At 36.3% G+C, this 27912-nt stretch overlaps 1 protein-coding gene across 7 annotated transcripts; it reads left to right on the top strand.

The window, feature by feature from the left end:
• The first annotated feature begins 18 nt into the window (after positions 1-18).
• Positions 19-27911, top strand: LOC128526270 (interleukin-2 receptor subunit beta). 7 transcript variants are annotated; one of them, XM_053497948.1, is made up of 11 exons: positions 19-285; positions 9509-9611; positions 16364-16453; positions 16902-17022; positions 18232-18328; positions 18897-18990; positions 19779-19912; positions 20027-20204; positions 20981-21083; positions 21308-21386; positions 21754-27872. In XM_053497948.1, the coding sequence occupies exons 3-11, from the start codon at positions 16387-16389 to the stop codon at positions 22471-22473; spliced, it is 1593 nt and encodes a 530-aa protein (XP_053353923.1). In that variant the 5' UTR covers positions 19-285; positions 9509-9611; positions 16364-16386; the 3' UTR covers positions 22474-27872. The 7 variants fall into 7 exon arrangements, with proteins under 7 accessions (XP_053353923.1, XP_053353921.1, XP_053353924.1 ...); XM_053497951.1 differs by lacking the exon at positions 19-285 and adding an exon at positions 4595-4709; XM_053497946.1 differs by lacking the exon at positions 9509-9611.
• Position 27912: the final 1 nt, after the last annotated feature.

The following is a 27912-nucleotide window of genomic DNA, read 5'->3' as shown; positions in this document are numbered from 1 at the left end:
GTGCATTCTCTTCCTTTTTCAAAAGTACAGTGCTTACATGCAGCAAATCATACGGACAACAGACACAAGCAGGTCTCTGTGTGTAGATTTGTGCCATATGGAAATTTTTTATATTGCCTAAATGGCTTTTCCATGTTCCCCATAGCAGAATATCCAGGATTTAGTCAATTCATTGGTCTCAGTAGAATGGACTTTACTAAGAAGGGTTATTTTAACAGTGGATCTGTTAATCATCACTTTGGATTTGTCTGTGCATGGTGGAATGAGGACAGTTCAAAACGAAAGGTTGGTGAGATTTGGTCCAATTGTACGTGCAACTATTTTTTTTATTTTATTTTCCATGAGATATTTCCGATGTTTCCCTTTAGTATGACCTAGTAGTATGGCAGTCAGATTATTTGGAAAAGTATGTTTTAACAATATAAAAAAATCTAAATGCTTTTAAACCTTTATTAAATCTTAATTTAATGTTCAATTCATTCATTTTATTTTTTTATTAGAAGAAATCATAAAACCCTTCTAGAAACAAATGGTCTTGATTGTAGACAATAGTCAAAATTTTATTTTAATGCTTTACAGTTTACAGAAAGGGCCTGGATTGTGAAACAAAATTTAACATATTATATATAAATAAGTAACATTAGTGTTGTAAAAGAAAAATTTATTTGATTGCAACATCAACAACAACAACAACAACAAAAAGCACAAATGCTGGTGTCAAATGTTACTGGTATGTGTTGGAAAAAAATGTTGAGGTGTGAAGAGTGAGGGGGAGAGATGTCAACCAGGAGGGGAAAAGTCCATTGAAAGTGTTACCTAGAAAAACAGGTTCAAACAAACATGAAGGTGGAAGCAATGCAACAAATGCAAACCTGTCTTATAAGATTAGAGGTCGGTCTCATGCCAATATAGCAAATACCCACCATTTTTTCCATTAGATAAAGTTTAGCTCCTGAAGGTGTCTAAATGCTGATCTCTAACTAATAATATCATTCCATTCTGCAAAACACCTGTAAGAACCACTTAGAAACAAATTCAGTCTTGTCTAGTCTTTGGTGCATGCAGAAATTATCTGAACAGTTTGAAAGCAAAATGAGAACAACACTATTGCATTTATTTTTATTTTTTGTAGAAAAGAAATTTAATAAATCAAGAAGTATTGCAAGCTGAACATATGTTGCGCATGTATTATTTGAGTCATTAGGATGGTAGTTAAAAGTCAGAGCCATTTTTTAAAAAATAAACCTGTATAGTGCTTAGGATTGTGCGGTATAGAGAGACATATCCTTTGTTTCAGCGCAACTAAAGAAATAAAGCAATTTTTTTTTAATTGGTCACATAGGATCACATGATCACATGTTTTTCCTGTTTTTTTCCGGTAGTTTCTATGACCCAAAAATATTAATAATATGCTCATTTCAAGAGTTCTACATTTATGCAAAGTCATTCCCATATTCCAGTAGTGGTAAAATTGACCCTTTATAAAAGTAATGATTACTTTAGTTTTACCTGATATATATATTTAAAAAAAAAAGTACACAGTTTGAGTATATATTTTTAAATCCGTATTATGCTGTACTGCTGGCACAGATCAGTCTGTCCTGGACTTAGAGGGTTAAAGAGCAAAAATTCTCTCTACTTTTTTTTCTTGCCAAAGACCATTTGGTTTATATAGGAATTTTGTGTAATTTTTTTCAAAAAGCTATAACTCCAGTTACCCGACTGCAGTTGGGTTTGATGTTATGCAGTTTGCAATTTAGCATCTAAAAAATTTTGTTTTTATTATTAAAAGAAAAAAAATCAGTGACGGCTTTGATTGTGATTCTGTAGTGAGTCAAATAGAAAGTACTGGCAACAAGTTAGATCAAGAAAAGTTGTTGACCTTTAGTGCACACAAAATCTTTTTAGTTACCAAGATTGTTGAAGATCGTGACAAACATTATGACCAATACAAAAACTTAAGTTTTACACTATGGTCAACCTCCTTTTCTAGCAGTTTAAGTTTCACTTTGTTACGTGGTGACAACACAATATCATAGTACAGGTACTGTATGCACCATTTACCCAGCAGCTTCTCACACACAGAGTGTGTATCTCATTTCTCTTGTACACAAATTGCTCATGCATCAATCATTTGATGCTTTGTAAGAATATTTCTCACTTCACCAGAGGAGTTACACTACAGTATCCCATATAGTTGTAATAAAGGCTTTAACATGGTGTTCAAACAACTGACATCTGAATTGCATAATGTCCTGTTTCACAGAATAAGTAACGCATATGTGTCATCTATTACTGCTGGGGTGACTGAGTGTAAACATCTTTGGCTTAGCTTTAACATTTAAACCACTTGTGGCAGTTGCTGTGTTGCACAGGAAGTCTCTTCACTTCATTGATCATGTGACAAAAAGAAGTGATGCTTGACAAAAACGGGTTGGATTTTGCTTTAAAAATGCTGTGCTTTGCTCAAAAAAATGGAGGTGTAAAGTTTCTTTAAAAAAGCTGAAATAGTGCTTTTCAAATGAATAATTGCGTTATAGACAACCCTGTGTATCAGAGAATAGTTGCCTAAAAATGGACGTAGCTATTAAATGTTTTTTTTTTTTTTGGACCCCTTTCATTTCTTCCTGGCTCTGTTAAGTTATATCCTCTTTATATATTAAGGCCTTAAACTTGTAATAAATGTCAAAGAAATAACAATCCTTCCGTCTAATGACTTTTGGAGAAGGATTGTGATGCTTCTGCAGTTTTAAGGTGGCTTCCGTCATTTCTAAATGGAAGAAGTTCAGAGCCACTCCGACTCCTTTTGGGCAGAGAACTTCAACATCACTTTGATGGAACTCGAGGTCCTTTATGAAGATGGAACTGTAGGACCTACCAGAAGGACAACAACCTTTGCAAAATGCAGCCAATCCACCCTTTATTGTAGAATGGTCAGACAGAAAGCATCACCTTGAAAAATCTCTCAAGATCTGTTTACAGACACATTCACCATATCAGAGAAAAGGTTCGTATTCCAGCGTAGCCCTGACCTGAAATTGTCCTGTCTTCAGCAAAGTCCAGGTACATCTCCGACGATAGTGATACAGTGATTTGATCCATTCAGCCACATGGAAAACCATGTTATGACATTACCAGATATTCATCCTAGAGCCAAGTTTTCACAGTCCTGGAATAGACCTGTGCAATCAGGATAGAGAAACTCCTTATTACATTCAGGTCATCAGCTGACTTTATTTTATTGCCACATAATGTTGCTGAGCCTAGACCTGACTACCTGAAGCAACTCCAGATCATAACACTGCCTCGGATCTCATCAGACCACCTGACCCTTTTTCCATCTCTCCAAAGTTCAATCTTTATACTCCTTATGAAATCAAACCTAAATTTTGTTTTCTCAAGTCTTTAAGTGATGTTCAGCTTTTTTTTTCTGACCTCACCTTTGACAAAGTTGATGGCTCCCCAGCATCCTTTCAGGTTTTGGTGATGTGTTGAAGGGTACTTAAACCAGTTGTTTTCTTTGCTTGAAGCAGGCCAATAATTTAACCATTATGAAACAGCGACCTTTTTTTGGGGCCAGACAGTGTATTCTGTGGGATGTAAAATATCATCTCACAACCGCCGAGTCTCTGGTTTCCCTTCATCTCCCTGTAACATGGGTAGGTGAATTGGCTACATTTTTTTCATCTTTGCTTCTTGCTAAAATATTGTATAATTAGATACTCCAATTCGACACCACAAATGTTGCTGAAAAAAAAATTGATAAAAATGTGTACAGATTTTTTCTTCCATTTGTCTCTCTGAGTGCAGAATGACTATGATTTAAAAGCCATGCATTATATTTTTCTGGCCATTCCACAGTGTATGTTGAGGATTAATGGCCTGAATGACAAGAGAAAAAAAGCTGTTTTTTAATAAGTGCTAAAGTGCCTATATTCAATGGCATAAAAAAAGGATCATTGAAAACATAAGATTCAGATTAAGTGCAAAAGAAATATTCAGCAGTAAATTTATTGCAAAGCCATATTTTCTCAGATGAAAAGACAGTTCTTTGGATCTTTCCTGAACCGTTAGAGATATGAGGCTTCTCTGAAAAGATAAGAAGCCTAAACGTAGACCGAGGACACAGGGGAGCTTTTCTATAAACGCTTAGATCTCTGAGGAGAATTTGCCAATCAGGGTGATGGTAAAGACCCGATCTGGTGTGTGGGTTGAAGTTCTTAAACAAGATGTGTAGATCATGGTTGCTTCTGAAGTAACATTAGTCACATTACACCAGTAGGATTCATTATCAGTTCATCTTGTTAGTTGACATAACAAATATCTTGCAATCATATGATGTATTGACCTTTAGTAATCAGAAGCTAATATGAATTGCCTAGCAACGGTTTTAATTCGTATAATATTTTAAAACTATCTTTATGTTCATAAAAAAAATATTTTTTAAAATGTGCCAAAAAAAAAACAACTTTTTTTGTAATGGAAAATCTCCTTTAATACATGGGGATTTTGTAAGCTTTCATCATTGAATCAGGGGAAGTAGCTCCTGCAGGTAGGCCGACCAAATGTCATCCGGTTTCCAAAGAACGAGAAGTGAGGCATGGTTTCAAGAAGAAAAAATCTTGTTCAAAGAAACCAGATCTTTTTAATCTCTAAAAGTCCATGACAGCCGTTTGTTGTGGTTGTTCCTTTTGGTTTAACGCCATCAGGTAAGAGAAAAAAGTAATCTAATGGGTTGATTTGAAATTTAGTTCATTTCTAATAGTTTTTTAAAATTGTTAAATCGTTGCAGTTTTGTCATATTCATTAGTCGAGATCTTGTGCGCTATATGGGTGCACCTTAGAATGATCTATGAGCGGTATAACGGAAAAGGCACTGCAGTAGGGTGAGAGGTGTGTGTGTAAGTGTGTGTGTGTGTGTTTGTGTGTGTGTGGTTTCTGTAGGTTGGTGCTATTAGATATGTAGTCCTCCAAAAGTAGAGCATTACTATTTTGGGAGTGTGTATAAGTGTTAGGCAAAGTTTGCATGCAAGCACAAGGTTTTAATGAACCAAACAAATAGGGAAAAAAGGAAAGTTGACAGAAAGGTAAACTGTGGCGAAAACAAGAAAAGCATGTATGCAAACAAAAGGCTTATAAAATGTCGCAAGACAGAGAAACACCCTTTTGATTAAGAGTGGATTATGTTACAGGTCTTATGCTTGGATGTGTTAGGTGGATTCTTGTTTGTTTACAATTATCAAATGCAATCAAGTTACCCATGTGTCACCCATTTATTTTCGGTCATTTCAAATATAATGTCCAATCAAGAGCTCAGAGTGAGGTTGGCTAGGTGGCAGCGCACCCACACTTACAAATAAGGGCCAACCTTTAATATTAGGGTCAACTGAAGTTCTGTGCTGTGCTTCCATTGGATTTTTAGTTTCTTTAGACAAAAATCACCTAACTGGTAAATAAATTGACATTAAATCACTCATCTTGACACTTTCTGGTGCTTTCCACAGGATGGTTTCACTTCCCAATGAAAAAAACCTGGTCATGCTCTTGTTGTTATGACATAAAGTACGTTTGAAAAACAAAAATGCATGACTCTATTGATGTACTTTGTGGGAATTTATGACCAGAATAGATTTATATTTCCCATCCAGTATGAACAATGTTTAACAATAATAATTTTGTTTGTCAGTTTGTGCGTGTTATGTTTAAACTTGATGAACTGTGGAGGCATTCATTTTGTATCCTATTTACATAAACAGACAAGAAAATCCATCTCTGAGTCAGAATTTGGTTACCCAATCATTAAAAACCCATCATTTTTCATTTGACTGATTTCTTAAAAACCCCAACAACACTCTGAGTTTATGTTATTTTTTTTAATGTAACATTTTAAAACAAACAATTAACAATTATTTTTTAAAGGGAAATAAAAATGTATAACCAAAATTTTCTGTAACATCTAAGCATTAACTTGTTGAAATAATTAAAGCTTTATAAGCACTGAAAGGCGACTATACCAGAGGTGGCAGCATCCACAGTTCAGATGAAGAATCTCAGATTTTTGCAGCCTTTACATACCGGAAAATGAAAAACCTGAAAACTGTACTTTTTTGTGTGTAAAAAAAACTTCCCCCACAGAAATGCCAGTGTACTGAAGGGAAAGGCATGTAGGATGAACATTTGTAATAACAGATAGCATGTTTTCTTTTCTTTTTTTTATTTTCCTTTTCGCAGTGACTTTATTACGATAACATTTGGCCTGTGGATGGCATGTGGACCAGTAAAAAGCAAAAGCAAAAAAAAATAAAAATACCCTGGGGGGAAAAAAAGAAAAAAAAAAAAAAAAATATATATATATATATATATATATATATATATATATATAGTCCTATGCAAAACTTTGGGCACCCCTTGATAAATACCAGATTTTGGGAATTTTTTAATTAAAAAAATGTTAACAGTCTTTCTTAGAAAAAAAGCACAATATTTTCAGCAAACATTGATGCGTGGTTGCTTCTTATGCCATAAATTGAACAAAAATGTAAAAAATAAATTATTATGGCACTGTGCAAATTTGGGCACCCTAAGAGTTCCAGAGTTTTAGATTCTTTTTAAAAGGTTTCAGACCCTAATCAGCTCATTATATGTGATGCATGGCAACAGCTGTCATTAGTAAATGCCAATTTCCAAGCTTTACAAATACTTTGACTCTTCGAACCTTGTGCACACACTTGCGGACACTCAACAACCATGGGTTCCTCTAAACAGCTGTGTAAGACTCTGAAAATCAAAGTTATTGATGTCCACAATGCAGGAGAAGGCTACAAAAAGATAGCAAAGCATTGTCAGCTTGCAGTTTTCACAGTGAGAAATAAAAATTAATGGAGGGTAGTTCAGGCGAACTGTGGAGGTCAAGATGAGATCTGGGGACCAAGAAAACTCTCAGAGACAACTGCTCGTATGCTGATCAGAAAGACAAATCAAAACCACCATTAGACTGCAAAAAACCTGCAGGAAGATTTAGCAGACTCAGGAGTGGTGGTGCACCGTTCCACAAGACCTTCATGGAAGAATCAACAAAAGAAAACCTAAACTGCATCCCCATCATAGAATCCAACTTCATAAGTATGCAACAGAACATCTACAGAAGCCTGGTGCGTTTTGGAAACAAGTGCTTTGGACTGATGGGATGGAAATAGGACTCTTTGGCCACAATCAGCAAAGGCTTGTTTGGAGAAAAAAAAAGAGGAGTTCTTTTTTTTTTTATATAAAAAGAACACCTTGCTAACTATTAAGCATGGGGGTGGATCTATCATGCTTTGGAGTTGTGTTGCAGCCAATGGCACAGAAAACATTGAACGGGTGGAGGGGAAAATGAAGAGAGAGAAAGAGAGAGAGAGAATTGTTTATTACTATGTGTAACATAAAACAGATTATGTAATTTCATAACATAATCACTAATCTGATTATGTTAATTTCATAACATTTGTATAAACTACAGTATGCATAGCTCAATTCTATGGACTTTGCGATAAAAGTCTCTCTCTCTCGCTCTCTCTCTCTCTCTCATGGTCATTTTAGACTTACTGTACAGCAACATCATATAGCTGTATCACCAAGTTAAATATGAAATCATCTGCTTTATTCACTTTCTCAGCAGACATACGTATGACAGACCTCATCTATTTGGAAAGACAAACAATTTATTACAATTATTTGTGCAATTTCGTAGAATGGAGGTTACAATTCAAGTCACTCAAGTCACACCGGAACTTGTGATGAAATTTCTTGTGAATGAAAGCATAAAACCGATTGACATTTCCAGATGATTTTTTTTGAAGCACAGTACAGTAGCTGAGTAAAACATTTGAATGGTGCAAATAGTTTAAAGAAGACTGTATGTCTATAAATGATGATCCCAGATCCCAGAGGTGCCTTTTAGCCCAATGCAGTCTGTGAGCATTCAGAGAATGGAACGCCTGATCCTTGAAAATCAGTGAATAAAATCAAGCCCCATTCAGTCCTCTCTCCTAGCCATTTTACATATTTAAGCCAATTAATGAGTTCCTGGGAAGCTAGCATTTCAGGCATGAAGCAGGCAGACCAATCATAACTCCAGCATGCTGAGAAATGTTTCTACCTTAATAGTGTCCCAGCATTGGTGAAATGCTGTGTAAGTGCATGGATAAGTGCATTAGTGTAGCAGGGGATTGGATGCACCTTCTAATTCTATGGTCTTTCCTGATTTTTATTTCTTTCTACAGTGTAAAAAAAATGCTGAAGGCATCCAAAACATTCAATAACCTTCTTTGAACAGTTGATATCGAGATGTGTCTGCTACTTATGTAGTAAAGCCTTCGTAATGAATTTAATCTAAAGCGTTGTTAATTGGTGATGAGGCTGGTGCCTAAATGAACTTCTCCTCTGCAAGACTCTCTGCAAGAGCCAGGTTCATGATGGTGCTTGATAGGTTTTGCAAATGCACTTGACAATATTGTCCTTGCAAGACTCTCAGCTGACCCTTATGTCTTAAAATAACAATTAACTGTTCTTGTAGTTATTTAATAACCTAATTTCAGTATAGGTAATTTCATAGTATGAAATCACTAAGCAAACAATACTGAATTATAAAGTGTATTAAACTTTTGACTGGTGCTGTATATGTTGCAATAAGAATATGACATCATGCAGTGTGCTTAAAATTTTTTTAGGGTAGATTCTCCTATAGTTAAGATAGGCTAAGATATCTGAAGTTTTATCTGACTTCCCTTATCTGTAACAACTTCCAAGACCACTTGAAACCGAGGTGTTTAACTTGAAATAGTCTTGAAAGGATTATGAAACAATGTTCTGCATATGTATCATCAGTTTTTAACCAGAATCATCACTACTGAAGTTGTTGATGCTCACCACTAAAATAATGTCAGTTAAAAGGAACAGTCATTCCACCAATCTGCTAACTCATATATCCCCGCAACTTAAAATTATTTTTTTATCTTCTAAAAATGTGCAATAAGTTCTGAGAAATAAAATAAGGGCCATTGGTTGAAAAGTTGATTAATATCTTGGTAGAGATGTAAAGATATCTCTTTATTAAGGAATTAACAGCCTTATACTGTTTTTAAATGAGGTCTGTTTGTTGGTTGTTGCTTGAAACAGTCAAAGAGCAATAAATGTCCTTTATTTTGCAGAAATATCAATCTTCTAATGGCCAAACTTTGATTAGAATTTCAGAAGGAATTTATCTTTCCGGACTAACTGGTTTGTGCAACAACTGTTACATCCAGCTCCAATGAAATGGGTCATTGTGAGTGGCTTGACTTCACAACAAAGTTGTATGAGGCTCCCACTCCAATTAAGAGTGGGAGCCTCATAAGGGTTGCCTCCAACCAAGGTGGTTCTGGAAGAAAATGTCATATTCAATTATCTTGGCCAGACACCCTGAGGACAGAGCCAACATCGAGATGAATGATGAGCCTTATGTAAACTCTTGTCTTCCCTGTCTCATCAGGTGACCAACAAAAGCAACATTGGGGAGAGGTACTAGATGGATCCAGAGGACTTGAGGCCACAAGTGAACCATTTTACAAAACCGGCCATTGCCTTTAAGACCGGTAGGAGTATGTCTTGCACATGCAGGCAAAAGAATTACTATGTCCTTCTCCTGGTTAGGGAGCATATGAAGAAAGCCCAGACAGAATGGAAGTAAGCATACAATCACCCTGCACAGCCTAGGTAATTCTATCTTGATATTCCAGACAGATCATCTGTTGTTGCCTTTCCCAGCATCACCTGCCAGTTCCTACATTGTTACGGAGGGCGTGAGGCCAATAAGCTTCCATGTGCAAAAGCCAGGGAAGCAGAAAAGCACTGAGTTGTACCATGTTAATCTGGTTCAAACTGTTACCTGCTTCCTCCATTCTCAGAACTGTCTATCAATATCTGGTGCCCAAATCAGAAACATGAAAGTATCTCCTGACATCAGGTGCCGCACATTGCACTGCATCCTTCACCATCATCACCACCTGGACAAATAGAAGAAGAAGATACCTAGCTTTATTAGCAACGATTTGTCTTCCCTAAACATACTGTAGGCAAATTGCTCCATCCTGGAAGCCTTTTCACAAGAGCTCAAAACTTAATCAAAATCCTAAAATCTTATTGTTTCCAGGTGTAAAATATATCACTACAAAAATCTAATTTAAATGTGAAAATGAATTCACAAGCAGCACTTGTCTAGTTAGCTAGCCAATTTACTATTATAGTCTGTAAGCCTTTGGAGAGTAATAACTCATGCTGTGTGTTTTTTGTCAGTGGAGGTACTTTATTAAAAACCTCTTAGGTGATGCTTAGGGGATGTAATGTTGTATGACAAGGAAATTTGTTAATTTTTCATGGCTTTCTGCTGGATCGTTCACAATTTTAATCTTGCTTTCAATGGCTATCTAGGTGATTTTTACCTTCTGAGCTGTGCAATTTATACTGCATTTAACTACAGTACATTTCTGTGCACTTCTGTATAATTCAATGTGCAGCAATAACATAATCAAAAAAAAAAAATTTTTATCGCATATGAACAACCAAAAAGATTTTTAGTGTTTGTATTATCTGCAAGAGACGTATAAGGAACAGTGATAAACAACCGCTCAAGGTAATATTTAAATGAGCAAAAATGCATGTTAAAAGCTTCCAAAATAGATAATAGTTTCGACACTGAGGTTCATATGTCCCTTTTTTTAAGTTTTGTTTTTGTGAGCGAGCACAGTTCCACCATCGCACCTGAAACCACAAGAGGCCGGTTTCCCCCGCTGTGGGTTGCTGACCTTTTTAGCAGCAGAAAAACAGGTGGGACCAGTGTGAAAACAGCGCCTAAACACATCCCTTATCAGTTGCGTATTTAGTTTTGTGCTGGAGCGACATGGCTATTGTAGCTAGCAAACAAAGGAGTCTTTTGACCACAAATTAACATCATGCAAACTGCGTGCTAAGATGAATCAAAGCAATTGTTTTAACCTAATTACCTACACTTCCTGAATTATATCTAATAGCTAATAAAATTTATATATTTAATATCTAATAAACATATATAGCTGGATTGTTCTTTTGCATATGACATTTTTTCCCTACTTTATCTATTTATATAAAACTTTGCATTACAAAGCCAGTACATGCTTTTTGTAATAAATGTCAAATTTTTCAATCTGTGCGAATTTAAACGTCTGCAAGTGATATTTATTTGAATTAAATATATTCATGTATACTAAATACTTGTTTTAAACATCACATTTCCTATGCTTTTTGCATCCTATATAATTAATAGTTATTTCATTATCAAAACTTTTTAAAATTTCCCCTCGAATTTAGGTCACAGCTGTACTCTTACCAAAGAGTTTATGTTGATGATGTTCTTGCCACTCTCTGTACATTTCCACAGCACTGCATTCTTCTACCCATGCTTTGCTGTAACTTTAATTTTTTAAAACCTTTAGATGAGAGCCTGGAAAAAGTCTGATGATCTTTCTCTTCTTACAAATCTATACTCTCAATGCTATCTTTATAGCTAATTATCAAGACCAAAAATAATCAGTAAGTTGGATCAGGTGTGCTTAAAGTAAAAAATAATGCCAAAATGTACATTAATGCCACCACAGGAAATGAGTCGAGTGCCCTGTGCTATATTGAACTTTTGCAGATATGTGTGAGTTGCATATCAGTATAGCAGAAGCACCATCAACAGGACATTGTTTTTTGGTTGACAGTTATGTTAGAGGTGTTTTTTCAGAAGACATATAACTAACAGAAAGATTACCTGACGATTACTTAGTTACCTACCAGGTCTCCTGATGCTTTGTCTCCAGTGTTGGGTGTAACGCATTACAAAGTAACTTGGATTACTTTTTTGATGTAACGAGTAATCTAAAGCGTTATGTCCGCCATTTAAGTACTCAGTTATTAACTTATATTTTTAAAAATGAAATCCGTTATTCAGACAATTTATGTAATCCCTGAGCCAGACAGCAGTGATTTCGTTACTGTGTGTGTGTGTGAAAATCTTCCTACAAGCCCCGCCCCCTCTGTTGTTTCTGTTGTTATACCCCTATCTCACCTATGCGCGTTGACTCCCGGTGAGAAACGGCTCTTCGCGGAACGTTGAGTGACCGCCTGACTTTCCGCGAAGTTCTGCAAGGTCTGCGAGGACCTACGCGTGGAAAGATGGAAATTGAATCACAGCGCCAAAACTCGCGATGAATCATAATGAACCATACTTATGGTCACCGCACGAAACAGTGTAAGTGAGATAGGAATCACAAAGGAGTTTTCATTTTCTGCAATGGAAAAGTACTCAAACTAGTTACTTTTATCAGAAAGTAACGCTGTAATGTAACTGATTACTTTTTAATGACAATAATTTTCGTTACTTTAAAAAGCAACGTCCCCCAACATTGTTTGTCACACAGATAGTAGTAAATTAACAATAGCTTAGGATATATAAATAGAAGGATAGGTTCTGTTCTGCTGATTTTTTTCATATTCAGCATATGTTGTGGTTGTCTTTGTAACATATTCAAATTAGGAGCAAGTATGTAAAAATGAATGAATGCTGTTAATTTGCAGAAGTTTGATTTATCAAAACGTGATTACCTTATACGGTGTACAAATGTGATTCCTCTTGGAATTTGGTGGCATTGCTAGAAATAGCATTGGCTCATTCAGTTTTTCTGCTGCAAATGAGATGATGCTGTTGAATATACTGTGCTGTACACTCCATCAAATGATGTGCAGGAAACTAATATTGGCATTTTAAGCTTTTTAATCAACTGATAACTAACAGATCCAGGGTTAAATCCCAAACAGTGCAAAATAGAAAGCTAATGCGTTATGTAGGGTGTACAAACCCTTGTTCCTCAAAGCAAGCAGTGCCTCTTGTTTACTGGTTAGATTTTGGGACTTGTGTTAGAAGCTAGATAGCTTACGTCAGCTGTAAAACACATCATGGACGGTTTAGAGCTAATTTGGACTGACTTGGAAGCAATTACTTCATAAGTTCTGTTTAAGATGACATAAGGTTAGCAGATGTGTTTTCTTGCTGAAAGTGCTACCTTGAGTGTTTGTATGTGGGTTTTGGCATTTGGTAAGTAATGTCCATTTCGCCATACAAAATTTGACATGAATGGACATTGCAACGTCAGGTGCAAAAGGTCTATAACATGCAACATGCACAGGATTGTGTTTTTGTAGTTTTGAGAGCTGATTCATCTGATTCACTTAGATCTGGAGCCGAAGTGGAATAATAAGATTTCTCTTTGAGTCATGCATAATGAATAGAATGTTTCAATCATGCAAGACAGAGAAAACACTAACGAGTTGGTGGTTCTCTAGAAATGAAACTCAAACGGTAACTGAAATTGTCATGAGAAACAGGTTTTAGGTTTGGAAGGTGAACTTTTGTTTTAATTTGTGAATGGTTAGTTCATACCTATTGCTATAACGATGACTCGGGGCACCTGAAGTACAAGATGGGAAGGTCTTTATACAATTATTTCTTGCTTGTGAGTTAATTCATCTGACTGACTTAATACTGAACAAATCAGTATCAATGTTAATAAATGGATCTTTAATTCGAGGTCATAAAACTGAGGTTGTAACATGTAGAGGAAGGAAACATTGAGCTGTGCGACCTTATTAGAAGCTGAATTAGCTAAAACTGAATTACAGTAGCAGCATTTAAGCATCAAGTTTCTCAGAATCACACTTTTAAGTATAATGTTTTAAGTGTGTGTGTGTGTGTGTGTGTGTGTGGGTGGGTGGGTGGGCGGATGCATGAAAAAAAAGAGTATGAGAGAGAGAAAGAGAGATATGGAGGTCAGTATTGGGAAAAAGGGTTGTGGTAGCGATAATAGTTTTCTGTCACCAGAATATGACACTAATACTCAGAAATGGGAACAACCAACATCGCAGCTGCTCACCACAGAGAGAGATGTATTGAGATAGCCATGCTGGAGAGCGATTGAGTGAGAAAATGAGAAAAGAGAGAATATAAAGGAAGAGAAGAGAGAAAGACAGGGAGAGACATGTTTAAATTGCATTAAAGGGAGTAAAAGATAAAAAATAGGAGATGGTATTGGAAGTGGATCTAAAACGTTTAAAAGAAAGAAAGAAAGATGAAGATAAAGTAAACCATGTGAAAGAAGACTAAGGAAGCCCCTTTACTATTTCCTTTATAGATAGTTAAACTTTCAGTAAGCTACACTTACTGAAAATGGTGCGGTTATCTGGGACACCACCGTATACGTGCGCATGTGGGTGGGTGTGAGAGTCTACGTAAAGCACAGAGAGGAACTGGTAATGCATTCAGAATTGCCACAGTGACTCACAATTAAAGCATGTGCCATGAAGCCATCAGTATAAGGACTTTCTTTTAATTCATCAAAACTGGAAAATATATCAATCAAATAATCACCAAGATATGCTTATCAATAAACTATTCATCTGTTTCTGAAAGGTGAGTTGTAAATGATATGTCTTTTTTTATTTGTATATCAGTGGATCAATATGTATAGTGAGGGTACACTGGTGCTATTCTTAGCATTAGACTTGGACTTGGCTTGAAATGTTGAGTTTGTGTAAGAGGTGGAATAGATTTCTTTTGTCTGATGTATTTTTGTGAACATTTTCTCTCTTTAAGTATAAAAGCATACCGGTATGAGGTCAGAATTTGGAATCAGGTCATGTTCAGAGCTTTAGCGTTTAAGACAGGATCCAGAATATTGATTGAGTTAAGTACATTACTGGTGTTGGTGTTCTTTATTATTATTATTATTATTATTATTATTATTATTATTATTATTATTGTTAACACTAATAATAATAATAATAATAATAATAATAGAATGCAATATAATAAAGGCAGCATCCTTAGCAACCTTTTACTTGGTATCAAATCAGAAAAGTTATAAATGGGGTCAATGTATTTTTATTTAATGTAAGCTTTCATAAATATTTTAATGTAATCTCAGCTTTCAATCCTTTAATATTAAACAAATATATTTTAACATTATGGTAAAGCAGTTAGGTATAAAAACTTAAATCCTACTAAAAGTGATTGTTTAGGCCATCACTGTGTGGAAAAAATCTTATTTAAAGTAGAAGGAATTAGTAGCAAAGTTCACCTGGCTATAAGACAGAGAAGGGAAGGTATGACATTTAAAGTTCACTCCTACCTGGTTTAGTGGGTGGATTTTCTTTTTTTCTCTCTTTGTGGTCTGATGTTCGCTCGTTGTGGTTTAAACACTTTTCCACTCAAAGTCGTAAAACATGCGTTGCTAATAGAATTAAAAGTATTTATCTGATGTGGAAGACATCCTATTACAAGGGTGGCAAAAAGCATAACTAATGCAATTTATTAGTTACATGTAATAAGTGCATAAGTAAGTAGGAAAGTGATAGGTAATTATTCATTTATTAAGAACATAGGCTGAGGGTCAATCACTTATTACCAGTTAAGCACTGGTCTAAATATTAGAGGTGTTCAAGTCAAACCTGAACTTTTGATCGTGCAGAATAACAGAGCACAGTTATGAGAGTAAAAACTCCCTTTATTCCTCTCTATAATCCCCCGCTACACTAGTGCACTTATCACAGTGTTTCACTAGTGCTTGAATACCATCAACGTAAAAAGTTTCTCAGTAAGCCGGAGGCATGATCGGACTGCCTGCTTTACATCTGAAAAGCTAGCCTCCCAGGAACTCCTTTACTGGTCCAAACATGTGGAAATGTCTTGGATTAATGTCAGGACAGTATGAAAGATGTAGCAATAATTTTAGCCGAGTTTCCATAATGTGAAAGTGGTGTTTGTGAACGATTGTGTGTACAATTCCTACAGACAGATGTGTCTCTTCCATGAATTTGTGTCCAGTTGTCAGTCAATTCCCAAGGCCTTCTTCAAAAAGTTTGCACCATTCAGTTCTTTTACTGCAGCCAAGCTTATCATAACTCTACTATCTAAAAAGTCTTCTGTAAATGTCATAAATGAGAAAGTCCCGGTTTAGGGTGATCGCACCTTGTAGGACGTACCTAGGAGGTGAGATAATCTCTATAATAAAACTCTATAATAGACTTTATGGTAAACAAGAGTTTATCCAGCATTACCTACTGAACCACCAGGTTTGCCCTAATTCAAAAAAATTTTCTTATAATAACTTTGAATCTCTTTTGTCTTAGTCAAAATGAGCTTAAAAGTTCTACACTATGTCTGCCGATCAAACTTAGATAGCTAACAGTGTATAACTGCATCTTCCTGAATGTCTCTATAATACATATATGTGAAATGAAAATCACATTAATTTTGCTTTTTTTAATGTCTTAGGTGACTGACCTCCAGAATACAGAATGAAGCAGAAGATACAGATTGGCCACATTTTGATGGTGTCAGTGTTGCTGTCGCTTGTATCTTCAGGTAAGGAGTGCTAAATGAATAATCACAAGAGTTATTATTATTATTATTATTATTATTATTATTATTACTTGTAGTAGTAGTAGTAGTAGTATTAGTATTAGTACAGAAAGTGTTGGTCTGGGAAAACAGCTGCGACTGCAGTGAGTGTTTCTCCACCTCCGTACTTATGTTTTTGTTTTGGTTCCTGCTCTGCCTGCTCTGTATTTAAATATTAATAAACATGTCTCATGTTTTTGTTTTTTTTCCATTATGAATATGTATTTCCGATATTACCCTTTTCTATATGGATCCAACGTTGAAGAGTTTTGCTAATCTCTTAATGAACAGCTAGCTGAGCTTATGTATCATGCTTCATCATATTCATATTGACCAAAACATGTAATATCACCCCTGGTTTCTAGTTTACTGTCTAATTTTGCCTTTGCTTTCTGTATATATATGTATTTAGAACTGACGTGCCACACTGACTACTTGGATGTCATTACATGTGTTTGGAACACTTCGTCCATGGAAGACAGATTTCACATAACACCAACCACCAACTGCTCCCTGCACAGCTTTTACAATGTGTAATTTATCATTATTTTAATCACTTCATGATAGAAATCATTACTGTGGGTTTATGTCACTTCTTTTCCGAACTAGTTTTAAAAATAACAGCGTGTCTTTTAAATTAGATATTAAAAAATTTTTTGGACAAAATTGTTGAATAATCAACTGTTCTGAATTCGGATCCAGATTCAACCTGACACATATTTCTCCTCAAGGCCTTGATTAGATGGATCACATAAATTAGTTTATGAAATCTTAATAAAAAAATTGTGAAGAAAAATGAATGTGTCTTCCTGAAAAGACTGCTTTTTCTAAGCTAACTTGAAGGAAAGAACAAAGAATAGGAAACGTTTTTGTAAAAGACTAAGCCATGTTGCCTACTAGTAAAACGTACTTGCTGCTTCGAATAAGTTTTTTTTTTTTTTTGTCGTTGACAATAATAGCAAATATTTCTGAACTTTCTACAAAAATCAACCATAACATTAAACAACCTGAGTAACCCCTTTAGAAACAGTTCGGACCCTTCAGGGCATGGGTTTCTCAAGACCTTTGAAGGTGTTCTGTGGTAAAGGCCAAGGCTGAGCAGGAGATGTTTTAATTCCAGTCTCACAACCTAATTCTCTTAAATTGTGAGACTGGGCCTCCACGGATTACCCTTTTTTTTGTCCAGCACATCCCACAGATCTGAAGTATTTAGAGGCCGAGGCCAAGTCAACACTTTAAACTCTTTGCCATGTTCCTCAAACCATTTCTGAACAATTTTTAGACTGTAGCAGGGCGCTACAGATAAAACAAGCCACTCATATTAACAAATACAACTGTCATGAGCAGGCGTTGGACTTAGTCCACAACTTGTTTAGATAGGAGGCTAAAGTAACATCCACATGAAGGTCAGAACAGAAGGTTTCCCAGCAGAACATTGCCCAAAGCATCATGGTGTTTTCAGGGGTGGACAGGGTCAGCCTGCACACTCTGTAGTCTAGGCCTCAGTAGTCCAACCCATTCCTATTGTAGCTAGAATAATCTTTTTCACTAGTTCCTTTGACAACTTCTGCAGGGTAACACTACACACTCCACAGTTAACCCAGTTTATAGTAAATACTAGCACTAGCAGTCTTGAGCCATTTAACTATAAGCCTAACAACATTACCTTTAAATAATCAATAACTGTGGAATAGTTTCCAAGTACTCTGTATACTAAATATGTTTTACTGCTTTTATTACAGTGCCCCGAAACCTGAAATACCTCAAGGTGTCCTGGAGCCTTTTGGAAGCTCACAGACAGAACAACGTATAGGAACTCTTCAATTTTCAAAAAAAAAAGTAAGAAACTAGATTAGTGTGTGTGTGTGTGTGTGTGTGTGAGTGTTTGTAAAAGTCATTTGATTGTGACACAAGAAACATATATCTTTATATATATATATATATATATATATATATATATATATATATATATATATGACATATCAAGGTTTTTAAAAACATTTCTTTTTATTAAATGTTTTTAACTACTGTTTACACGCTATTTGACTTGTGCTATATTGACATACCTGTTTAAAAAATATGAATTTTTTTAAATTGATATTATTTTATATTAAAATAAATTTTTATTGATTTCCTGTAACAGTTTTTTTTTTTGGCAAATTTATAAATTATTTACTACTAATGATAATTCCACATGTTTTTGCCAAACAGGTGCATGTTTACACTCTCACTATAACAATTATAATGTATTAGAATGATCTATACATTTTATCGTCATTACCACTTCAAATAAAATTGATCGACACCTTCTGACCAATCGGAATGTTGCATCAACTAATATTACATTATTGTAGCATAATTATATTTATATTTATATTTTCTAATCTGAGAAAACTGTTGTTTTTAGATTTTGACGTCCGGTCCCCTAACTGTCCAATTGTCTGTGTCTTGTGAAAGCATGATAGTAGAGACTTTACATGATTTTGATCCACGAGAAAATGGTAAGCCTTTTCACTGTATTTACATAGACCTAAGTGTGTGTCTCTTTTCCAACAGCCACTTTTTTACTCCAGATTGCAATTTGTGGAGTCTTCATGAAACAAATTAATTCCTGTTATCGCATTTAAATGGCAATATACATTCAGAGCTATTAATTGGAAGGAGAAAATGGTTAGCAACGGTTTAATTCAAGTTAAAAACTTTCCTCTTTTAGAATTGATACCTTGATTAATAGAATCAAACTTATTTAAACGGCAATTAGAATTATTACTGCTAAAGGAAACACAACTAGAATGCAACAAAAGAATAAATATTTTTACACTGATATGTCAATACACTATTCCAGGAGACAGAGGCACAAGGCAGGGTACACCCTGGAAAGGGTGCCAATCTATTGCAGGACACACACACACACACGCACACACACACACACACACACACACAGGCAATTTGGGAATGCCAGTTAACCTAATCCGCATGACTTTGGACTGTGGGAGGGAGGAAACCGGAGTACCTGGAGGAAACCCACATGGGTAGAACATGCAATCTCCATGCACACATGCACGGCAGAAAACGAACCTGACTAGGAATGAAACTTAGGTGCACTTGAGGTGCACGGCGACAGTGCTGTCCACTAAGCCACCCTGCTGCCGAACACAGGCTACATAAAACTAATAAATGTAGTAACCCTTTCTAGTCTGTGTGCTTGACATATGTGTCTCTTAAAAGGCATAATTTAACTGAGTTCTCCCTCTCTTTCTCTCTCTCTGTCTGTGTGTGCGGGTTTTAGTTAAGTTGTATGCTCCTGAAAAGCCAGTCGTGGCAGGACCGAATGTCACCTGGCATCGTGGCTCTCCTCATTCTAAAAGAGTCAAGGATGTGAAGTATGAGGTTCAGTGGGGTTTACTCAACAAAAACTGGGAGGTAAGACTACGTCCTCATCACCATCTCATCTCTGACCTGTAGTTTAAATGTTTGAAAGGGTGCTATTTGCATAAAGCTGCATTTATCAAAGCACATTTCTCTCTGCTTGGGTAGACTCACCCAGTGGCAACTACATCTGATGAGAAGTGTGAGTTACCAGAGGACAAGCTTATCCGGGGGAAGGAGTATGTGATCAGGGTTCGATCCATTCCTGTAAGGTCACCACGATTCTGGAGCGAGTGGAGTCCAGTTACTCAGTGGACATCGACTGTGGGTGAAGAACCTCCACCTGGTAAGGAGTGAATACATAGAGGCTTCACTAGTTATGTTCATCTTATTTTAATTTATTAGAGTATGCTTCGGATTAACTTATCTTTCACGGAGAATACAATAAATAAGGAATAAATCATGAACAATTATGCTGAAAATAATCCACAAATGAGGTGAGGTCAGGCCTTTACCACCAAATTCGTAGTTACAACTTTACTGTGCAATTGCTACAAAGCACTGACACTGGAAAAAAATGGTAAATGAACATATCTCTGCTTTATCACATTAATGAACAATGCTATATTTGTATATGTATATTAGTTGTTACTATAGAAACAATAAGGTAGTAATGTAAAGCTGTGGTTTGGATTGCAAGTATTCAAGGACTCATGATATGATATGATATGAGATATGATATGATATGATATGATATGATATGATATGATATGATATGATATGATATGATATGATATGATATGATATGATATGAGATATGATATGATATGATATGATATGATATAATATGATATGATATGATATATGATATGATATATGATATGATATGATATGATATGATATGATATGAGATATGATATGAGATATGATATGATATATGATATGATATGAGATATGATATGATATATGATATGATATGATATGATATGATATGATGTCATGTCATGTCATGTCATGTAATATAATGAAAAAAAAATACATCAGTCAAAATGTATGCATTTGTCTTTAACTTTTTGCAATGTGAAATATAGTAATGATGGTTTTTCTTCTCTATTCCAAAAGATCCTCCTATACCAGAGATATTTAAAAATTTAACCAGCCTTGCTATACTCACAACAGTGGCAATCATTTTACTTGCTTTTTTCTGCTTCCCACGGTACAGAAGGTACGTAATAGCCTCCATAACCACAATCATTCCAGTATACCACTATATACCACTAGCTGTAATTACTTACAGAGAAATGTCTTGACGATACAGAAAGAAATGTACATGTTATGATCATTTCTGTGTAATGTATTAACATGTTTTGAGATGCATAACTGTATCGTATATACAAGCTTCCTGCTAAAGGCCACTGTAAGTAATACAAACAGTTTGCCATTTTTCAGGATTAGAAAGTGTCTGTTTGTGCCCTCGCCTGGGAAATATTTTGGTGATCTTTTCTCTGACCATGGCGGGGACTTTAAGGTAAGTACAATAAAACCACCATAGTAGTAATTTTGTTCAATGTTTGTCCACAAGATGCTATAGAACATGAAAAAAAATCTCCAATGCACTTATATATCTTCAACATCTTTGAAAAATAATGAAGCTAGCCTTAAGTAATGAAACTGACTACTCAATTGCTATCCACGCTAATTCTAAATGATGCTAATTTGTAAGTGGATGTTGCATTTTCACAATTTTTAGTTGCTTCTGTACCATGATGTCATCACAAAAAGACATTCCTCATGCAGCTTTAACACAATTGCCAGAACAGTTTTTCCTTTAAGTAGTGTACAGGATGACCTGCTACACTCTAGGGTTAATCTTCTGTCTTTTTCTTCTTTCTCAGTCATGGCTGGGTCCTATTGTGAATCCTGAGATGTATATCATTGCTGATTCAGAATGCATCTCACCTGTGACAATCTACAAAGCCTGCAACTCTGATTTGCTTTCCAAAAAAATGGAAAAAGACAGCAACCTAAAAGAAAGCAACACCTCCAGTTTCTCCAACTCTACTTATTTTCTGTCCCAGAGCTCAAAATGTGCCATCGTAGAAGATGAGCTGGAGCCATGTTCAGCAGATTGTCCCTACGGACCATCGGGAGGAGGCAGTGTACAAGAGAAAATGCTGCCAGCCATTGATGATAACAGCCATGACTTTGAACTGAGCGAGGTCAGCATGAGCACCCCTTTAGAAACGTGTTCTTCCTACAAGCAGCTACAGAAGCTGCGGCTGGACATCCAGAGCCCGGACTCCGGGTTCGCTGGCAGCTCCGAGGAACAAGAAAGCCAGGAGGAGTCTGGAAGTGAAGGACTTCCCAGCCCGCCAGTGGTGGACAACACTCTGCCCCTCAACTGCATCCTACCCTGCCCCATGCCCCAGCTGATAGGATTACCTCATCTAGGAATCCCACCTGGCCTGGCATGGAGCCCATGGAATAACCAAGCCTTCACAACCCTGCCTCATGGCATCTCTAGGAGTGTTTTTTTGGAAAATTCTGGCGTCATGGCTTGCTCTGGAATACTGGAGCCCGCTAGTGATGATTATATGCCTGTTAAGAAGGTTTAAGCTTGATCTCATGTGGCACAAGTATTCACAAACCCAGAAAATAGGACAGGAACAATGTTCAATGGGAAATGAACATTGAATGAACTCTGCCTACTTTTCTACTTTAGTCTTTGAATGTTTTTTTTTTTTTTTTATGTTTGTGCTCATATTTATCTGTTGTTTCTATTTTAGAAAAACATGAACATAATTTACTGAAGCAACATGAATATTTCTACTTTCTGACCTTGCTTTGGCATTCTACCTACAGTAGAATTACTATTCTAGGGTTAGAACTTAGAGTTAGGAACCCATTTAACAACTGCTGTGGTAAATGTAGTCAGTCAGTATCAAAATGTCTAAACTCTTGCTAGCCAAGTGTGTTTTTCTAATGCAATGAATGTACTGTAGCAAACTGGACAAAAGTCTGAGCTGACTTTGTGATCAAGTAAGGACAGTCAAAATGTCTGCAATTATCCTGTCCCAGAACAGAGACGAGCACTAAACCTATAATTCCTTAGAATTTATGTTAGGCATCCGTCACATATTATAAATAGTGCCAATTGGACCATGTGATTGGTTTTGCCAGCCCCACATACAATATTTTTTTAGTAAATTACTGTAAATAAAACTACCTTTAAAAATAAAACCCTACCACAGGTACTTGTCCACCTACTGGTAGGCTAACACTGTTCATACAGGTGTGCGATTATACCCATCTATCTATCTGCCTATATCAATGCAATCAACCTAAATAAATGAAGCTATTTTGTTCTTGGCAACAATATAAAATTTTTATGAATTGTTGTAAACAGTAGTGGAAACCACAAACCACCATGTTCAACAATATATGTTTTTATACAGTATTTTCATAGATATTTTTCTGTTTAACTGGAATTTAGGATTTAGCAGTATTTTTTTATTTTTTTGTCTTTGTATAATGCCATTTGTGTTATTGTTAATTGTTTTTGCCTATGTAGATTTTTCATGGGCAATATCTGTTGAATATCATGTAATTGTGAAAGGATGAACACCGACAGCCTTAATGTTTAATAGAAAGTCAGTCACACTTTTAATTAGCTAAGCATCACTTCTCGGTATAAATGGACTTAGGAATAATTGAACAGGGACATTTGCAGAAAGTGTGTGTGTGTGTGTGTGTGTGTGTGTGTGTGTTTTTGTCCTGTGCTGCTATAAAAAATATATAAAACAATACTATACAACTGTGACAGCATTGTATTTGAATTGTTTATGAAGATTGTTAACTGCTATCTTGAGGGAATGATAGGTAAAAAGAAAGAATAGTTCTGTTCTCTTGGTGCATGTCTCCTTAAGACCTCTGGGAGGATGCTCTGGCGTCAAGGTTGTTGGCAGCAGATTCTTTGGGTGCTGTGGGTCGGACTTGATTGCACGGTGGGCTGTGGTGCATTGAATGTTCTGGTGCCTTTCCGTCATGGCCAGCATGGATTTCTTTATGCAAGAGCTACATTGCCTTTTCCGTCACCAGTTCACTGGTATATAATTGATAATGAATGGTAACATACTAATGTTATGGCCAATCAGTGTTGTCTGGCATCCATTCATCCCAATTCAATTATCAATTGGAGACCAATAACTTGCTACCAAGAGATCCATTGCTTCCAACCTACCTTCATGCCTGCTCGCATCAAAGAACAATTCCCATTGTTGAGGAACATAAATGCAGTTCCTCAGTTTCACGTAGTTTACATCCATTCATCTATCTTCCAATCATCTATCTAAACAACAAGCCATTCAGGGATCCATCTATTCATCAAAGAATGCAAAAAACCCTACCGACTTTTCATTCATCTAATGACATCACTGTTGGCAGTTCTGCTTGTTGCTTTGCCCTTTTTTGGATCTTAAATAACTTATCTACACTTTTTGGAGTTTGTGGTTGGCACTTTGCTTACACAGCTGATTAGGTAGTTTTTCTTTCTCAGAAACGTTGTCTATCACTTCGAATAGTGTGAGTTCAAATGACTATTCAGCAGGCAGAAATGACAGTAAGAGGTTTGGTTTCCTTTCAACGAGTCTTCAGACTACTCTGGGTTTTCCTGAATGAAGCAATATTGTGAGCAAAGCTTTTGCTGAAGTGTAGAGCTGTCTGTTTCACTAGAAAAAAAAACAGGTATACTGACTGGAGACTTGAATGTAAATGAAAAAGAAAGTGCTTGGTAGTGGAAAATGTCCTACATACAGTATAGCTAGTGTGTTTCTTAAAACACGGTAAAGGGAGAAAATATGCTATTTGAGCGAAGATCAAAAATTCAACACTCAACACTTACCATAGTGTGTAACATTGTGTCATAGTTACTACAGAAACCTTTCATGTGACGGAACTGAAATAAAAGTCCCCTCGGCTTACTTATCCTTTCCATTTTTCAGCTATCTATCTGCAGGCTTTTTTTGGTCAGGAAGAAGCTTTGCTGATCTCATCTTTTCTTCAGGAAACAGAAACTTAGAAACAGTCTACAGTCATGGCTATGTCTAAAGTTATGGGTATAAAGACTTTAAAAGTGGAATAATCTGAAAAAGTTACAGTTTAATAACTGTACAATCCAAAACTCCAGATTTCATTAGATGAAACAGTTATAGAAGCATCTTTATATTCATATTTTCAATATACTGTACTGCCATGTAGTACGTAAAGGGCCGTGCAAAGATTCAATTGTAAGAATTTACAAAAATAGACAGGACATTATTTCATGCTATATGGGAAATATTGTTTTGTCTTTTCAAGTTTTGTCTTGAATGGATAAGCATCTGAGATGACATGCGTTTTTTTCTTAATATGGCATGGCAATGAACTAATAAATTAAAGTTAATTGTAATGTAGCTTTCTCCTCCTCCTCCGTCTTATTATTATTATCATTATTTTCTTATTATTATTATTATTATTATAGATTACTTGTATGTTACTTATATGTTATACTGTAATTCGACATATTTTATGAAACCCGCAGATTTCATGTGTATTTGGTTTGAAATTTGTTTTAAAGATGACATTTCATAGGTTGTCTCCTTGCTACTTGTTGTCATCAGTTAGAGATTGATCCAGACTATGCAAGTACACAATAAATAGGAAGAATACTCATAAAAATGACGAGTGATAGGGTTTACTGTCTTGGCCTTGCACGTCTATTTATAAAAAATAACTTTTGAAAATGATCCAAGTCTGTACTTTTAGTATGCTAATTAGGCCCAACCTCCCTTCCATGGTACTAATCACATTTAAGATTCAAGATTAAAAAAACTTTATTAATTCCAGAGGGAAATTGCAAACCTGCAATTGCACATAACCTGAGACCTCATAATTTTCTTCAAAAAACCACCATGGCGGACACAGAGCTAACTCGCAAAAAAAGTTGCACGTTTTTTATGAAATCTGACAAGAAAACTCTTACTTCACTTACTTGGGTTTCTGACATCTTGTTTGCTTTGACACCTTGTCACATGACCATTGTATTTGTATACTCATTAATATTGGTTGGAGTGCGGTGGTGGCAGGCAAAGTGGGGCCGCATGGGCGGTGGCTCCTGCAAGCTTTCTCGAACCGCTTCTTTCGTTGATTAACCAAGCCCCTTCCAGCTCTCATTGGCACAGCGTCAGACAGGTATCTCCCGTACAACACCTGCCTGGGCGGCTTTCCCGGCTGGAAACGGAGGTCTTGAAACGCCTTTGAAGTCCCTGGGGTGCATAGCATCACGCCTCTCGCATGCCACTCGTCGCGTTTAGTGTTTGCCACCTGACTCTTCTGTGTACATCTCCGGACCCTGAACTACACTCCCTGCCTTGTTTTTATAGTTCAGAGGGAAGCCAGAGATCCATTGACAATGATTAATCACCAACCGTTCCAGCCCACCTGCAGAAGGGGAGGCCGCCTACCTCGTGAAGCTCCTGAGTAAGCCAGAAGTGAAAAAAAAAAAAAGCACACACCACATTGCCCCTCCCTCAACTCCAAGCTCACGATCGCACTGGCACTGCCTGCCGTATTTAAACCTCAGCATCATTAGGGAATCAACCCAAAATTAACCCCCATGTCTGCATTTTATTAGGAAGAAAAGGGTTAAAAGAAGGGAGGAAGGCAAAAGGGGAAGCAGGTTTTGCCCCACTGACAAGCAGGCACAAGGCTGATGAGCGGTGGAGGCGGGCAGAGTGGCACTTTTGAAGTCCCTGGGCTGCATAGCATTACACCTCTTGCTTGGCACTTATCACTCATTTAGCATCTGCCACGCGATTCTTCCCGAGCTACACTCTCCGTCTTGTTTTTATAGCGTGAGATACCAAGATCCATTAACGATGATTAAACACCAGCCATGCCTGTTCTACACTCAAGTTTATATGTAAGGCATACCAGAATGGCATAATCAATAAAAAAAAACATGACAATAAAGTAAATGAGGAAATTATTCCCGTTTAACTCCCTTCTTATGCAGGTCCATTGGCAGTCCTTTTGTTTTCCCCATAGTGCAGGATCTAGCTAAGTCAGTGCATCATCTCATATGCACAAATTACAATTATGATTGTCACAGGAGTGGAAACTTCCCTATAATAGCCATTTAAATCAGTGTGTGTTTATGCAGCCAAACATAGGATACAGGTAATTTCAGTTATCATTTGGTTTTAAAAAGAAGTCAAACAACTATGTGATAATAAATCACTTTATGTAACCACTATTCTTAAATAAGAAAAAAATATTTTGCATTATCAGTCATATCAGCTTATAATAGGCTTCAATTCATTGGACCAGTCACATTCAGTTTTACAGTGTGACTATAAAACCGTGTGCTAAGCTTCCTTTGCTTAGCCAGTAGGTAGCAAGATAGATCTGATTTCTGATTGAGTTATATTTAGACAGGCTTTCCATCTGAAAATACGGTCGAACAGGCTGAAAATATGACAATGCAAATTGCCTTTGTAATACTGAAACTCCACTTGTGTCAATCTGTGAAAAATGAAAGGCATGAAACGGAATGGAATCATTAGGTTGTTTCCAGTTTGCATATTTATAGATGGTTTTGTATGAGAGTAAAAGTTTACAGATATTACTAAGTTCCTAAGAGTTTAAGTAGGTTTTATTATTTAGTAGGCTCATAATACATCAAACAACAATATCGTTAAAAACATTGACAGGTACTGTTATGTGTTGCACTATGGTTCTAAAGAATATCCAAATCAATTGAATTCAGTCACTAACTCATTCTCTGTATTGCTTATCTGTACAGGGAGCCAAGTCAGGAGACACAGGGCACTAGGTGTGATACACGGTGGGCAGGATGCCCTTCCATGCAGCGCACACACACTCAGGGCGATTTTGAAACTTCAGTTGTGCATGTCATTGAACTATGGAAAGAAACCAGTGTTCCCTGAATAAACCCACTAAGCACACATACTCAAAGGTGGGAACTGAACCCTAGTTTAACAATTTGCCCTGTTACA

The sequence above is a fragment of the Clarias gariepinus genome, chromosome 6 (genome assembly GCF_024256425.1).
Source record: "Clarias gariepinus isolate MV-2021 ecotype Netherlands chromosome 6, CGAR_prim_01v2, whole genome shotgun sequence".
NCBI classification, from domain to species: Eukaryota; Metazoa; Chordata; class Actinopteri; order Siluriformes; family Clariidae; genus Clarias; species Clarias gariepinus.
This window is presented reverse-complemented; position numbering and strand designations above follow the sequence as displayed.

Coding starts and splice junctions, on each gene's coding strand:
- LOC128526270 (XM_053497947.1), top strand. CDS start 16,387: ATGAAGCAGAAGATACAGATTGGCCACATTTTGATGGTGTCAGTGTTG. Junction 16,454..16,901: donor GCTGTCGCTTGTATCTTCAG/GTAAGGAGTGCT, acceptor ATATGTATTTAG/AACTGACGTGCCACACTGAC. Junction 21,387..21,753: donor ACCATGGCGGGGACTTTAAG/GTAAGTACAATA, acceptor CTTCTTTCTCAG/TCATGGCTGGGTCCTATTGT.